This window comes from Kwoniella shandongensis, chromosome 6 (assembly GCF_008629635.2).
Source record: "Kwoniella shandongensis chromosome 6, complete sequence".
Classification (NCBI taxonomy): Eukaryota; Fungi; Basidiomycota; class Tremellomycetes; order Tremellales; family Cryptococcaceae; genus Kwoniella; species Kwoniella shandongensis.
The window spans coordinates 1,502,198-1,516,280 of record NC_089292.1 but is presented as its reverse complement, the minus strand read 5'-3'; the positions used below and the strand labels follow the sequence as shown (position 1 = coordinate 1,516,280).

General features: G+C 50.0%; 6 protein-coding genes across 6 annotated transcripts; 2 read left to right on the top strand and 4 right to left on the bottom strand.

The window, feature by feature from the left end:
* Positions 1–34: 34 nt before the first annotated feature.
* CI109_103842 (uncharacterized protein) lies at positions 35–1,546 on the bottom strand (the record flags this gene model as incomplete). Its single annotated transcript, XM_032001657.1, has 2 exons — positions 35–882; positions 1,096–1,546. 2 exons carry the CDS (start codon positions 1,544–1,546, stop codon positions 35–37), a joined length of 1,299 nt encoding a protein of 432 aa, XP_031863820.1.
* A 695-nt stretch (positions 1,547–2,241) lies between these two features.
* Positions 2,242–5,351, bottom strand: CI109_103841 (uncharacterized protein; the record flags this gene model as incomplete). The annotated part of the gene is made up of 6 exons (XM_032001658.1): positions 2,242–2,688; positions 2,753–3,201; positions 3,260–3,560; positions 3,649–3,755; positions 3,839–3,999; positions 4,150–5,351. The coding sequence occupies 6 exons, from the start codon at positions 5,349–5,351 to the stop codon at positions 2,242–2,244; spliced, it is 2,667 nt and encodes an 888-aa protein (XP_031863821.1).
* Positions 5,352–5,972: 621 nt separating this feature from the next.
* Positions 5,973–7,923, bottom strand: CI109_103840 (uncharacterized protein; the record flags this gene model as incomplete). Its single annotated transcript, XM_032001659.1, has 8 exons — positions 5,973–6,159; positions 6,241–6,385; positions 6,439–6,878; positions 6,940–7,048; positions 7,105–7,432; positions 7,586–7,705; positions 7,769–7,780; positions 7,906–7,923. 8 exons carry the CDS (start codon positions 7,921–7,923, stop codon positions 5,973–5,975), a joined length of 1,359 nt encoding a protein of 452 aa, XP_031863822.1.
* Positions 7,924–8,356: 433 nt separating this feature from the next.
* On the top strand, positions 8,357–9,958 carry CI109_103839 (uncharacterized protein; the record flags this gene model as incomplete). The annotated part of the gene is made up of 6 exons (XM_032001660.2): positions 8,357–8,414; positions 8,483–8,532; positions 8,651–8,795; positions 8,855–8,967; positions 9,104–9,278; positions 9,366–9,958. 6 exons carry the CDS (start codon positions 8,357–8,359, stop codon positions 9,956–9,958), a joined length of 1,134 nt encoding a protein of 377 aa, XP_031863823.2.
* A 342-nt stretch (positions 9,959–10,300) lies between these two features.
* CI109_103838 (uncharacterized protein) lies at positions 10,301–12,681 on the top strand (the record flags this gene model as incomplete). Its single annotated transcript, XM_032001661.1, has 10 exons — positions 10,301–10,372; positions 10,476–10,575; positions 10,641–10,797; positions 10,864–11,194; positions 11,292–11,460; positions 11,543–11,620; positions 11,687–12,186; positions 12,249–12,271; positions 12,345–12,496; positions 12,587–12,681. 10 exons carry the CDS (start codon positions 10,301–10,303, stop codon positions 12,679–12,681), a joined length of 1,677 nt encoding a protein of 558 aa, XP_031863824.1.
* A 118-nt stretch (positions 12,682–12,799) lies between these two features.
* CI109_103837 (uncharacterized protein) lies at positions 12,800–13,958 on the bottom strand (the record flags this gene model as incomplete). The annotated part of the gene is made up of 6 exons (XM_032001662.1): positions 12,800–12,822; positions 12,909–13,000; positions 13,138–13,267; positions 13,421–13,530; positions 13,631–13,673; positions 13,748–13,958. 6 exons carry the CDS (start codon positions 13,956–13,958, stop codon positions 12,800–12,802), a joined length of 609 nt encoding a protein of 202 aa, XP_031863825.1.
* Positions 13,959–14,083: the final 125 nt, after the last annotated feature.

Sequence of the window (14,083 nt, the reverse complement as noted above, 5' to 3'; positions counted from 1 at the left end):
TCTAAACCCGATTTGAAATAGATCAACCACCTGCTCAATACGTTATATCCGCAGCTGCTACATCATACCCCAGCACCGCATCATTCTTGTAGTATCCCCCTTGAAGGGTGAACCACACTTTCATCGAATACTTTCTGAACATTGTCGAGAGGAAAGATGATTTGGCACGTCTCATATCTCCGCTATTCTTGGTGAGAGTACGAACGGATTCGAATCGAGCCTTTCGGATCTTCTCAAAGTGGGCGAATAACGCGGCGTAGTCTATGTCGTTGACGGTGGTGGAAGAGCTCTTGGCGTCGTTGTCGTTGTCTTTGTTGGTGGACGAGGGAGTGGATAGTTTCGCTGCCAGGAGTCTAGACATGAAACCAGCATCTTCCAACGCTTGACCTGCACCTTGTCCTCCCGACGGTGGAATAGCATGTGCCGCATCTCCCATCAAACATACTCTATCAGTATGCCAAGTTTCCAGATCTGGAATCTCGTAGGGTGCCCAGAGTGAAACTTTATCTTCGATCATATTATCCATCATCGCTCTGACAGGTTGGGTAGTCACGTCCTTGTAATCGTTTTTGATCGCACGAGCTAGTCCGCCAGAAGTCTTGTATTCTTCCCATCCTTGTCGTGTACGTTCTTGATCTTCACTACGTTGTGCCGCAAATCCTATTTCTTGAGCCAGAGGATCGTTAGGAACGACCATGATCATACCGCTCGGAGTGTAGATGAACGAGGGGTACGTCATGGGAGATGGTAAGGGTATGAGAGAACGAGGTAGGGCAGAACCGAGTCCGACCATACCGCTGTACGTCGGTGTGGGAGCCAGATCGCCGAGAACGTGTTCGCGCACTTTGGAATGAATACCGTCCGCACCGATGAGTATGTTGCCTGGTGACGGCGAAAGAAAAGGAAGATGTCAGCTGGGCAAATTAGACGAGAGTAATCAAATGCCGGCAAATTTCTGTGGTAAGGCAGATGAACACGGCCGAAGGTTGATTGCTTGAGGACATTGCCCTTGCAACCAAAGCATCCCTCCTCCAGCCGTCAATCCCCCCAACATCTGGACTATCAGTTACTGAATAAGATGACGAATCGACTCACCTCTCACCTCTGTCCCATTCTCGAAATACGCCGTCACCCCTCCCTTATCCTCTTTAATCTTCTCCAACTTCATCCCATATCTAATCTCCACCAGATCTTTCGCCTCCGCACACTTCTGTAACAAGATCCGCTGTACGATCTCCCTCTTTATCCTCACCGACCTATATCCACCATCACTCATATCCACTGAACCAATCTTCATACCGTCTTCCCACCAAAAATCGATCGAGTCAAATTCGAATCCTTCCTTACCGACCATCTCGTCAGGTATACCGATCACTTTGTCAAGCACTCGACGAGCGTTGGGCTGAAGCATGATTGAGCCGCCTTTAGTACCGGGGGAAGAACGGAGCTCGAATATCGTACAGCGGATACCATGTTGGGCGGCTGCGATTGCCAGAGCGGGTCCACCAACACCGGCGCCAATGATAAGGACGTGCGGAGATGACATCGTGGTGTGTCTGGACAAGGGTTAGGTTGTGTTTGGATGGTTATGATCGTGTTTGATATTTCTTCACTGCGATTGCTAGCTTTGCTATAACCTGGGCAAATGGGTGTATGGTATTGCTCTGAGTGTTTAAATGTGCGGAAACGATCCCCATGCGGAACAAACGACGAGAATACCATCACTCCTTACTTATATGCACCAGTACTGCAGTGAGATATCCATTTTACAACAACAAATCATTGGTCGAAAAAGCGGAAGCGAGAAGCGAGTAGAGAACCGACGACGACGACGACGAGATTAGGAAACAGACACAGATCTCGCTCGGTCTTATCTTATTAGCGGTACCTTACGAGAGTAAGATTTCCGTTGTCCCCGTTTGAGAGCTGAGCGAAGGTGATAGGTTTATATGCTTAATACCGGTAATGTGATCCGTGATCTATGAAAATGTACGGGTAGGTATGCGTAAGTCTCCTTCTGCATCGCGTCGTGTCTTGGCTTTTCTCGTCTGTTTCATAAGACCGCTCTGCATGGCGATCTACTGGGTGAACATCGAAGACATGGTTATAGGTCTCTGTTTCGACGCGGAATCAAGGATAGTGGCGGCCTGATTAGATTGCCAGTAGGGATAACGATGCATACATCTTGCAGTCCGTTTCCTCAGTACAAAATACGTCACTCATACTTTGCCCCTCACCACGCTATGGCACAAACTCATCTGCGATTGGTATACTCTGTGGACCTGGAATACCCTTCGGAGGCCATCTCTCATCTCCCTTCCATTCCACCTCATAACTCCTCTTCCCACTACCCACTTCTTTATCCACCTTCCCTTCTCCATTGCCCAGTACCACTCGCGCCGTCGCATTAGGAGGAACTTCCACCTCGACCTTGAGCTTGTCGCCCTCAATCTTCCAATCACAGACGTATAGACCGTATGGCGAATCATAGGTCGTTCGAGCGGAAGTGATCGTTCCCCCCGGGAGAGGTTTGATGAGAGCTGATTTCCATCCTGGCGAGGAGGGCGATAGACCTCCAATGGTTGTGTGCATGAAATGAGCGACGGCACCGAGGGCGTAGTGGTTGAACGAGGTCATTTGACCAGGGTTGATTGATCCATCAGGAAGTGCAGAATCCCATCGTTCCCACTGCAAGCGGAACGGAGTCAGCCATTAATTTTTAGTCGAAGCAAGTTCATGTGTGACAACTCACGATGGTAGTCGCACCCATTCCAACTGAATACAACCAAGATGGATTATCCCTCTCCTGCAACATCCTATACGCGATATGTTCTAGACCATTCTCCGCCAAGACAGGTAACAAAATTGGTGTCCCTGCGAAACCCGTTGCGACCTTGAAATATACCCATCTGACAAGATGTTCCAATCTCTCCGTCGCTTTTGGTACTTGGTCCGATCTCAAGAGCTTGAACTTCAATGCGAGAGCTAGAGCAGTTTGAGTATCTGCGACGACTCGACCCGATGGTGAGACGTATTCGTCAAGGAATGATTTGTGATACCGTTCTGCATCCACAGAGTATTTTTGAGCTTCATCAGTCTTGCCAAGGAGATGTCCGATTTTGGCGACTAGCTCGGTCACGTAGACGAGATAAGCGTTGGCGACGAGATGGGTGTCGGTTCGACCATGTGCAGGGTATTGTGCTGCGACACACCTCAAGTCAACTACCTATTCTTTCAGTGATATCGTTCGTTCACTTACGAGGGGCATTAGGATCCAGCCAATCTCCATAGAGAGGCACGTTTGCCTCCCACAACCCATCAGGTCCACGAGGCAGTCCTTTGTCCAACCACAATCTCATACTATCCCACTGTTTCTCCAAAATACTCTTATCCCCAAACGCAGTGTACAGATCCCAAGGGGTGATAGCGACGACGTCGGCCCATACGGCGTGAGGTCGAGGATATTGCGTGTTGAACTTGTTGGGAGGGACGAAAGGGACGACGGTAGGTGGGACACCTTTCCAGAAGATCTGCTCGGCAGCGACGTCTTTGAGCCAGCCCTGCGTGATGTGGGCAAAGATAATTCAAATTAAGTCAGCATTGTATGTTGAGATATAGAGATATCAAGTACAGAGCAAAGCTACTTACGCCAAGGAAACCAGCCGTGTCGAAGAGGTAGTTGGCAGTCGGCGCGAAAACCTGGATATCACCTGTCCAACCAAGTCGTTCATCTCGCTGAGGACAATCGGTGGGGACTGTCAAATAACGCGGGAATCAGCTCATTGTCTTCCTCCAAATTGTGTATCGCCCTGTATCCGGACCAGGGAGAAAGACTCACCCGAGACAAAGTTGGACATCATACCCCATACAACATTCTCGTGTAGTCGATTGATCTGCTCGTGGGACGATTTGAATGTCCCCGTTCGTTTCATATCGGAGAAGATGACGATGGCTGTGAAGTCTTCCAGGGTGGGTCTGACACCGTTCACCTCGACATATCTGTGTGAGAGAAAGGAGCGTGAGTCGTCCGACTTCGTGGCAAGCATCGTCTGCAAAAAAAAAACAGATAGGGGGAGGAATGCTGTGTGGGGTTGCCTTTGGAGGGATGTAGGAGAGTACCCTGTGCTGGTGAGCGGACTCCGAACTCACCTGAATCCATGGAAAGTGAACTTTGGTTCCCAACCTTTTGTCTTCCCACCGAGTATCACCTTATCTTCAGCCTTTGCCGTTCTCAACGGTCTCGTTCCCAATTCACCATGTTCCAAAACTTCCGCATGTCTCAATACCAATTCTCCTCCTTCTTTGGATTCGAGATCGGTATTGATCCTTATCCAACCTACCAAGTTTTGACCGAAATCCAAGACCGTCTTCCCCGATGACGTTGTGATTATCTCGATCGGCTGGACTTCTTTGACTCTTCTAACGGGAGGAGCATCGCTCGAATCTAATTCCGCAGATGGGAAGGGTAATATCTCGACTTTATCGATTTTCTCGTTCGACTTTGAGGAAGAGAGATCGTAGGTTGTATCGTATATTTCACCATTATACAATTCTGAATTTTGAATTGGTCCATCTACACATTCCCAACTATCATCCGTCACCAACTCGACTTTACCGTCCATCTCCAACTGTGAGAGGAAAGCAAGTCTGTCACCCCATACATTCCGAATACCAGGTCTACCCAATCGAGTAGCATACCATCCTTCACCAATATGAGCGACGATCTCATTCTCCCCTTGTCGTAACAAAGAGGTGATATCGTAAGTTTGGTATCGGAGATGATATTTGTATGATGTCCATCCAGGTGCGAGAACTTGATCTCCAACTCGTTTCCCATTAATCTCAACCTCGTACACCCCAAGTGCGGTAGCGTATAAACGCGCTCTCGTCAGCGTCGCAGCCTCCTTGGAAAGGGTGAAAGTCTTTCTTAGTCTGAAAGGTTGTTTCGGTTCATCGAGCGGTTGGGGTGGTCCACTGATCAAATTCGCTTTCCATTCTTCTCGATCCAATAATCCAACTTCCAAAGTGATTTCACCCCAATTAGTCGTCGACACACTACCGCTATCAGAGCTGCCGAAAGCGCGAACTTTGACTTTGGCAATTTCGCGTGATTTCAACGGTGTAGATGGCCATGCAACGAGGACCGAGTCCGAAGAATCGATCTTGTATTTCTCCTCCTTTTCGCTCTCGTCGCGTTTGATGACTAGCTCGTATGCGGTTTGTTTCCAATCTTTGACATCACCGCCGGGGGTAGTGCCGAATCGCCATGATAGTCGAGGTGTAGGATGGGCAATGGCGAACCCATTCTCATGGTGTTCGACTTGGACATCGGTGATGGTCACTCCGGACATGGTGAGATGTGTCACTGAAACAGCAGATGACTATTGAAGGCGGAGAGTCAGCCGTCTGTATCGGCCTCACGCACCGCAGATAATATATGCATCGTCGATGTCGGTATCTCGGACACCGGAGAAGCAATCGCACTAGATCAATACAAAGCGGACCAAAGACATACCGGTCAAGTGGGACAACAGAGCAAAGATGAAGCTATAAAGTGGAGGTTTGACGCAACGGTATCCACCGGGACACCCTCCGAAGGTGTAATCATATGTCAGGTGCATTTGAGCATAATTAAAGTGTGGCTGCCCCTGTGCATATCACACCCAACTATCATCGCTATCATCATCCAACAGCGTCTGTGTGGGTCGCACCCACGCTATCTGCGATCCACTTGACTGGCATCAGGATCTCGGGATTCAGGTGTTGTCCGAACAGCATCCCCCGGCCCGAACCCGATCTCGACCTACGCGTTAAACGGTGTGAGGAAAGCCCCAGACTGCGCACCTCACCTCCCAGCTAAGTAGCGCTCGTGACACGCTTAAACCACAAAGCATACATGACGGAACACTAATCTACACACGGTACCCAGCACGCACCCATATGAACCTACTCTATCACGCTTATGCTCCCGCTCAAGCCTCCACCTCCACCTCTCGCTTCTTCAATACCAACTTCTCACCCTTGACCCTCTGCCAGACATCAAACACGTCATCGACGACAGTCTCAAAGTGTGATGTCGCGTCGTAAGACTTGGTGATGAAAATGTTGTCGTTGGTGCCGGGAGATGTGGGAGCGTAAAGAGGGGTGATGGAAATGAACCTGTGCAAGGTTGCGGAAGTTAGTATTGTTGCAGACTTGAAATTGCGCTCCAGCCCTGGGGCGAGCAGTCAGGTAACTCACTTGTCAAGGACGTTACCAAGTAGTTGGAGGCCAGGCAAGATCTCTCGTTCTGGGACGCTGGTCTCGACGATGGTGGAAACAATAGCGATCCAGACGTTAGGAGCAGCGACGTTGTGAGCGGACGACACGGCGGCGATGTAGATATCTAGATACTAGTGTCAGTTTGATTGAGCATAAAGAATGTCACAACACGCTCACCATTCTTTCTGCCGACCTGGTTCTGAGGAATGATGATCTGCGCAGAGTCCGAGTCGTCTGTGCCTGGAATAGGGTGCTTCAAGATACAAATCGCTCGGATCACCTTGCCAGTCTCCACAACTCTCAACTTTCCACCCTCAGGCTCGTCCTTGCCTGCACCAAAGTAGCTGGGGTCTCCGATGACCTTCTTCGCCTTGACAGTCTCGCCGGCGCTGGTCACACCGGTGAAATAGCCTGTCTCGGGGTCGACGTTGACCGACTCGATTTGCTTGTCCAACATGTATGTACCACCGTAGATGGCTGAGAGTCGAGCAAAGGCTTGGGGAAGCTCGCCGAGACCGTAGAGAGGGTAGATGTAAGGGGATTTGCCGTATCGAGCCATGGAGGAGGTGTAAAGGATGATTCGGTCGATGGTCTGGCGAGCAGGTTTGGTGATGTAGCTGTGGTACAGCGTGTCAACATGATCCTGGACAAGGAAGAAGCGCGCACCGCAATACTCACTCATCGTCAAGCCAAAGGGCCATAGCGTGACCAACAAAGTCTTGAGTACCAGCCTCAAGTCCAAACTTGGTGTAGACGTCCTTCATCGAACACTTGTTGATATCAAGGCCTGGTTATAAGATTAGCGTATTCCCGCACACGTTTGTGTGGGTAGACTGCACTCACCCTGGTGAGTAGCGGGATCCGCCTCCTTCCAGTTCTGTAAGTATTGGAAGAAGTTCTTCGCTCTCCTCTTCTCGAACAAACCCATCAACGGACTTCTGACAGCCTCCATCTCCGTACTGGGAACTTTAGAGATCCGACCATCTCTGTAAACGTAAGATCCCGCAATCACCTTGAATTCGAGATATCGAGTGACGTCGGTGTGAACGAGCATTCGGGTCAGTTCTCCATTGGAAAGGATGAATTTGGGGATCAGGTCGACGGCGTAATCTCTGTCTCGACCGAGTTGGAGGTTCTCTGGTGGAGGGGAGTTACGGAATTGTTGGTAGAGCTGAGGAAGGGCCAGAGCGGGTCAGCGGGGTTCGTAATGGCCAGAGATGTCACGACAGCAGGCCTGTAGCGCAGCAATCTTTCTCGTTGAAAAATGGGACAGACACCAGGACTTTCGAATCGGCATGAAGTCTTTTGCGGTGTTATCACTCACCTGAGTCAAGTTCAAACTGGCACTAGCTCCACCATAGTAATCGTTCCTATCCATATGAAGGACCTTTTGTCCATCTACCGAGAGAAGACCGGAGAGAATACATTCTGTAAGGCCAGTGCCCTGCGATCAAGAGGAGCTATCAGTCATGTCCGGTCCTTCGCTATTGGAAATAGGGTAGCTCACCAGAACGATGACCTGTCATAGCGCAACCAGAAGGAAAGATCAGCACTCGCGTTACAGTCACACGTCGCGCCACCGAGCTGTTCAACACAGCAATGTGCGGGAAGCTACAGCGTTGGCAGTCGTTCTGAGAGACTCACGTCGTACTCCTCATCCATTGTGGGTGTTTGTTGCTGTATATAAGATGCAGGATGTGATAGAGTTGTGTTGAAAGACAAGAGACTGCTGTAGATGTCAACGCGTTAGCAGTATCCCGGTCACATAGCTACACGCAACAACCGGTGACGCACCGACCCATCACCATCTCACCATACGGAATAACACCGATATCGCCGAGATGTGTGGCGGCTGGTTTACGCCATCATGTCAACCACGTTCAATTCACTCTCACTGCGTCGTCCACTCTCTATTCTCGTCGTCGTTCACGAGTTATTCATTCAAAGAGCTAGCACACCCCACGATTTCACTACTGCGCTCATACCGCCCGACGAACGACAACAGAGCACAACTCTGACATTTGCCCACGACAACGAGCTCACACTGCCTGTACGACATCTTATATTTGGACTTCCCTTTTACAACACCTCCGACATGTCCAACTTAGCAGCGCCGGAACTGGACCCAGATGAGCTCGAGGAAGAGGCCTTTGGTGAGTAGCGAGGTCTGCTTGAGCACCTTTGTATCTCTCTGTGCAAGCGCTCATAGAAAGGACCTCAGACTCCTCGTCGCAAGCTTCATCTACCCAGACATCAACACTAACATGGATCGTGAGTACCTGCTTCCACCTCCGACACCAATTGCGTAGCCGCCCTTTCCATGTCGACGCACGCAATCAATCAAGTGTGATGAAACATCACTAAATATGTGGCATGCGATTATTCACAGAACTGGTACACCTCATTACCCGGTCACGACTACTTCTGCGAAGTGCACGAGGAGTTCATCGAAGACGATTTCAACTTGACAGGATTACAAGCGATGGTACCATTCTGGAAAGAAGCGTTGGAGATGGTTCTTGATGTCGAGCCAGGTAAGCTTTTAACGACCACGATACAATCCAGAATATACTGATTCCGTTTCACGCTGTAGAGGAGGATTCGTCCAAGATACCGGATGTGTCAATCGTCGAATCGTCAGCTGAATTACTATATGGACTGGTCCATCAACGATTCATCATTTCAAAGACCGGGTTATCGTGCATGGTGAGTTCACGTCACATCACTATCGCCTACTCTGGTTGTCCTATCGTCTTTGCCCGCGAATCTTAACTTTACCCGGCCGCCTGTCCATTTTTACCTTTTTGTGTTCTGACATTGACACCGCCGGTCGTGTCTCCAGGTCGAGAAATACGAAGCGGGACATTTCGGCGCATGTCCTCGAGTGTTCTGTCATGCGACACCGGTCTTACCTTGTGGACGAGCGGACATGCCAGGGATTGATACGGTCAAGCTTTACTGTCCCAACTGCGGAGATATCTATACGCCGCCCAGCAGCAAGTACGCCAGCGTCGATGGTGAGTAACTGGTCTCCCTTTGTGCCCAAAGCTTTCGACTCTCACTTGCCTGTGCCGTGTCGACCACTCGCTGACTTTGCTGTCCAGGCGCCTTCTTCGGTACCACTTTCGCCCCTCTCTTCTTCCAAACGTATCCCGAACTCCACGCCGCACCATTCTTCGCCACAAACCCACCTTCGACCGCTGCTCCCTCCCCTTCTGCTTCCACTTTACCTGTCGGCGGTCCAACATTTACCAACCCAAACCCACATGGAGGACAAAAGCCCGCTCTGGGGAGAGTATACGTTCCTAGGATATACGGATTCAAAGTTTCCGAAAGGGCAAGAAGTGGCCCTAGGATGAAATGGTTGAGAGAGAGACCGGAGAGATGTGAAGAGCTAGATAATGTGGATTGGAAAGGAAGATGGATAGATGGTGCAGGTGGAGCAGGAGCAACGGATGAGGACGAAGATATGCAAGCGGGAGGAGAAGTGAAGAGAGGTGCATTGTTCGACGATGAAGATGAAGCGGAGGAAGATGAGGAAGAAGAGGAAGAAGAAGAAGAAGGTGCGGCGGCAGGTGTGGCAGCTGCGACTGCGACACAGGGGATTGGTGCGACGTCACAAGGAGCAGTACATGCTGTGAAGAGTACGGTTGGAGCGGGAGTCAGCGGATCTCCAAGCTCAGCAGGCAGACGATGATAACGAGATGTCGGTTCGACCATGTAAAATACAGTATGACTACAATATGTAAACACTATCATCGTTTCGGGCCTCCCGAAGGATCTACCGCTATATCCGTTGTACTGCTCGTCCTCATAAGTCCTCCTTTGAGCACCTTTGTGCATACTGCGGTGGGAGGAAGGAGCTGGGATTGCTTTGACCGGTTTGTGTTTACCAGTCACGTGTCGGTCGCATGTTCACGTTGAATGTTGTTTCATTTCATTTGTGCGATAAGATTACTTCGTTTCATCATTTCATCGTCATTTCGACAAGTGCAACGAAAGTCGACTCGGGCTATTCGTCCTGCTCATAGATCCCGTAATGCAGGGGATTGATCAATCTCATATCGACATCCTGGGGTCATATCCCGCTTGGTCTCGAGAGCTCCGACAGGTGAGCAAGAGCGGTTCGACCATTACCATATTCCGTCCTTTGTCCTTTATCGATGAATGATGACCAGATTATTGACCTACTTGCTGGGCGGATTTTCCTTCAGTCAAATGCAGCTCATCTGACCAGATCTGATGGGAGCAATCTTCGCCCCGTGACCCGAGACAAAGACCTGGGCAGGTATTCCTATCTCGCCCATCTAGGAGGTACGTCCCACACATATCTACTCCTCTGTACAAGTACAAATTCTGATTCTATTCTTCCAACGTAGCTGCCGAACTATTAGGTGCACCTCCTCGACCGTTCTCGTATGTCGACCTGAAGAACACGATCGAGGCAGGGTACGATTATTGGTCTGGTAAATTGTTCACGATCAAGAATGAACCGATGGCGATGAGCCAACTGATCCAGGATGAAATGGAGTTTCAGTGGGCTTACCCTTCCCCTGCTCTTCCTCTTGTTATGCATACCTGACTGGGCTGGGGCCTACACAGCTTCTCTCATGTTCCACCGACTTTCCCATCATGGGATCCACTGACTTCCGATCGCGAGACATTCTGTCTCAACATCGTCGTTCGAGTCATTCACACCAACATGAACCAATACATCCTCTGGCTCGAAGCGAAAGATGCAATGGACCGAATCGAGAAATCTGGTCGACTGAAAGATCTGCTCAGAGGGGAAGATGGGAGCGTCCCCGAGGCGATTAGGAAGGAGTTGGATTTCTTGGGTGAATTGGCGGATCTGATGTTGTTTGAGGCGGGATTGAATAGGAGGTTGATGTATGCCGGTGGACCGGGAAAGGAGTATTTGAAAGCCAGCTTGGTGAGTGCATCCTCATCCGTTCTCTTGACGACACAAGAGATGCGGTGGACTGGATGTCCGACTAGTCTGGCTGATGACTAGATACTGGCGATTGTAGGACAAACCATTTGGTGTCTCGCAAAACCTCGTCCATGATCTCCATTTCGAGCTCACGAAATCGTTGGAGGAGATAGAGAAGGAAAGTCCGTACGACGCAGCATTTGCAGCGCTCTGCCTCAGGAAAGAGGAGACAGGAGGATCATATAGTCTGGGTGAACTTGCAAAACGTGAGTCTCGACTTCCCTCTTTCCCGTGAAACGCAGTAATATGTGGTGTTTTGGTGGTAGTGATTGATCCATTGTCTTGCAGAACTGGCGTTTGAACAAGCTTGTTGGGAGGAACCGGAATTGAAAGCAAAGTACCCATATGCGATCCAAATGGTCGTCGGTGCGTCACTTTACAACTACCATTCCCATCGCCTTTTGGCTGACAGGCACTAACACATGTTTCCAGGCGAGCACGCGCTGGCCCAATCGCTACTGGTCGCTCTTCCACCTCGACGATCTTCTGGGTCATCTTCACAGCCGTCTGGTCCGAAAACCATGTCCGTCCGACTTCATATCGCTCAAAGTGCTATCGCCAATACCGTCGAGGTCATCCCAACGCCTAGCGATCTGTGCGATCGCGCGACTGCCCCTGTTATCTGCCGTGCATTTTGGGAGGTCATGGCCACTTGCTTGACGGCGATCAGTCGACAGATCGAATTACCAGAGGAGCTGTTGGACAAGTTGTTACCGTTCATGAGTCCGAATGAGGATGTGCCAATTTGGAATCCGAGGTCAGAAGCGGAGCTGCAAGGCAATGCAGATTTTGGTTCGGGATCAGCGGGGAAAAATCAAGAGATCGAGAAACCGGTGTTCTACGTGAATAGGAAAGAGATCAAATTGTGGAGGAAGATGTTTGATACCCAAGGTGGTTCGACCCTCATGTCAAAGTCAGAAGATGTAATGCAGGTAAGCGACTGAATCCTCTCGAACCCAGGGAGACACGATTCGCTAACATTCGCGCTCCTTAGATCTTCCGATCGATAGGATTCAAGTGAGTATTTTGCGCAACCAAAGACTCGCTCCAGATGCGTCCTAATGCTCTCTTCGTGTCGTCAATCGTGCAGTGTCTTCTCCCTCGGCGGATCATTCGTTCAGCTCGAACCACCCTCCCTAGCTGGACCGGCCTGGATTCTGCGTATACCTCATCCAAAAACATCGCCGGAAGAAACGTATTTCCTACCATTACCAGGAGTTGGACAAACCCTTCAAGGGATGTGTGAGTGGGCACTCATATCCCTCACAGATTGATCAAGCACTGTTTGCCGCGCGTTTTACGCAGGAGCTGACGTGCCCGCGCATTTTGCAGACGGCTGGGATATGAGCTGGTTCGCGCGAAAGAAGGACGAGCCAGTATCAAGTACTGGCGAAGGACGGGACGTCGACGTTGACGATCTGGACTGAAACGGCGGTCAGGATGGACCGTGAAACAGCATTGCGTGGAAGCAACCACAATATGAGCATTAGCATGAGATGTGTATAGATACTGTGTGCATAAGTATGTCATATCATCATGATGAGATCAATGTGTTCTCGCCTTGGCGCCTATGTCGTGCCCCGCCAGTCAGCTTATGATTCAGATTCCTCACGGGTCGACTCAAGAAATTCCCGACGATGACAGCCAGACTCACCATCCACATACATATTCCGTGTTGCGGAGGGTAATTTGGCGACCATACCATCTAGCTCTTTGGAGAGTTTGACCTGACATCCGAGTCGGGATCTGGGGGTGTTCCACAGACAATAGTCAGCAAGGAAGCACAAGAATGAGGGGAATCAACGTCGTCCAAATGAGGAATGAGAATAGGAAGAAGACGGTAGTCAGGGATGATAGTCGGTAGTGAGGTAAATACCACTCACGTATCTTCCAGCCCAAAGGCAAGGTCCAACATATCATTCTCCTCATCATCAGGTTCAGGCAAAAGATCGTAATGTTCCGGGGAGATGATAACGTGACATGTCGAACAAGCGACAGATCCTTCACAAGCGCCTATAATACGGAAGGGCAATCAGGTCAGCAAGGACCTATGTCGATGATGTCACGTTGAGTCTGATTGCGAAGTCACGGACGATAGGACGGGGTGGACCAGACGTTGGATATGGTGACAGGTGGGTTGCAGAGATGTATAGGAGTCGGACTCACCTTCCAGATCCACGTCGTATTCGTGTGCCAAACTCAACAAGTCATCACCCTCATTCCCTTCTATCGTCTTGACATCGTTACCTTTCGAATCTTGGAACGTTATTTTTATCCTACCAAAGGGGAAGATATCGATCGTCAGCTTTCAATCGATAGCGAAATGTGATGCAAGGGCATTGACTCTGCTGGAACGAGGATGGCAGGAAGACTCACCCTGTTCCAGGGGCGGGACGTGTAACCTCTCCATGTTGTCGAGCTGCATGCACCCATAACATAAACTTGTCAGTATAGAACATGGTCATTCCTGGACAGGTGGAAGGAACAACTCACGGATAGTGGAATGTATTCCCCTCTTGGTATGTCCAAATGGACCGATCAAGATATTAGATCGAGATTGTGTCGAAGTAGAAGATGATGAGGCGATAGTGGTAGTAGTAGTGGTGGTGGAAGCAGCGGGTCTGATGATCGTATGTATTTGACGAGAAGGGTTGGGGATTGTGGACGATGCGAGTCGGGCGAGTGATCGAATTGAACGAGTCATGGTGGCGAGCGCAGAGAAGACACGACAACAAACTAGTATGAGATACTCCTTGATGAGTGCGGTCCAGTGGTAGGGGAGATCCGTGAGAGCGCTTAGATGAGAACGAGCTGTGACTAGGTCAGAGA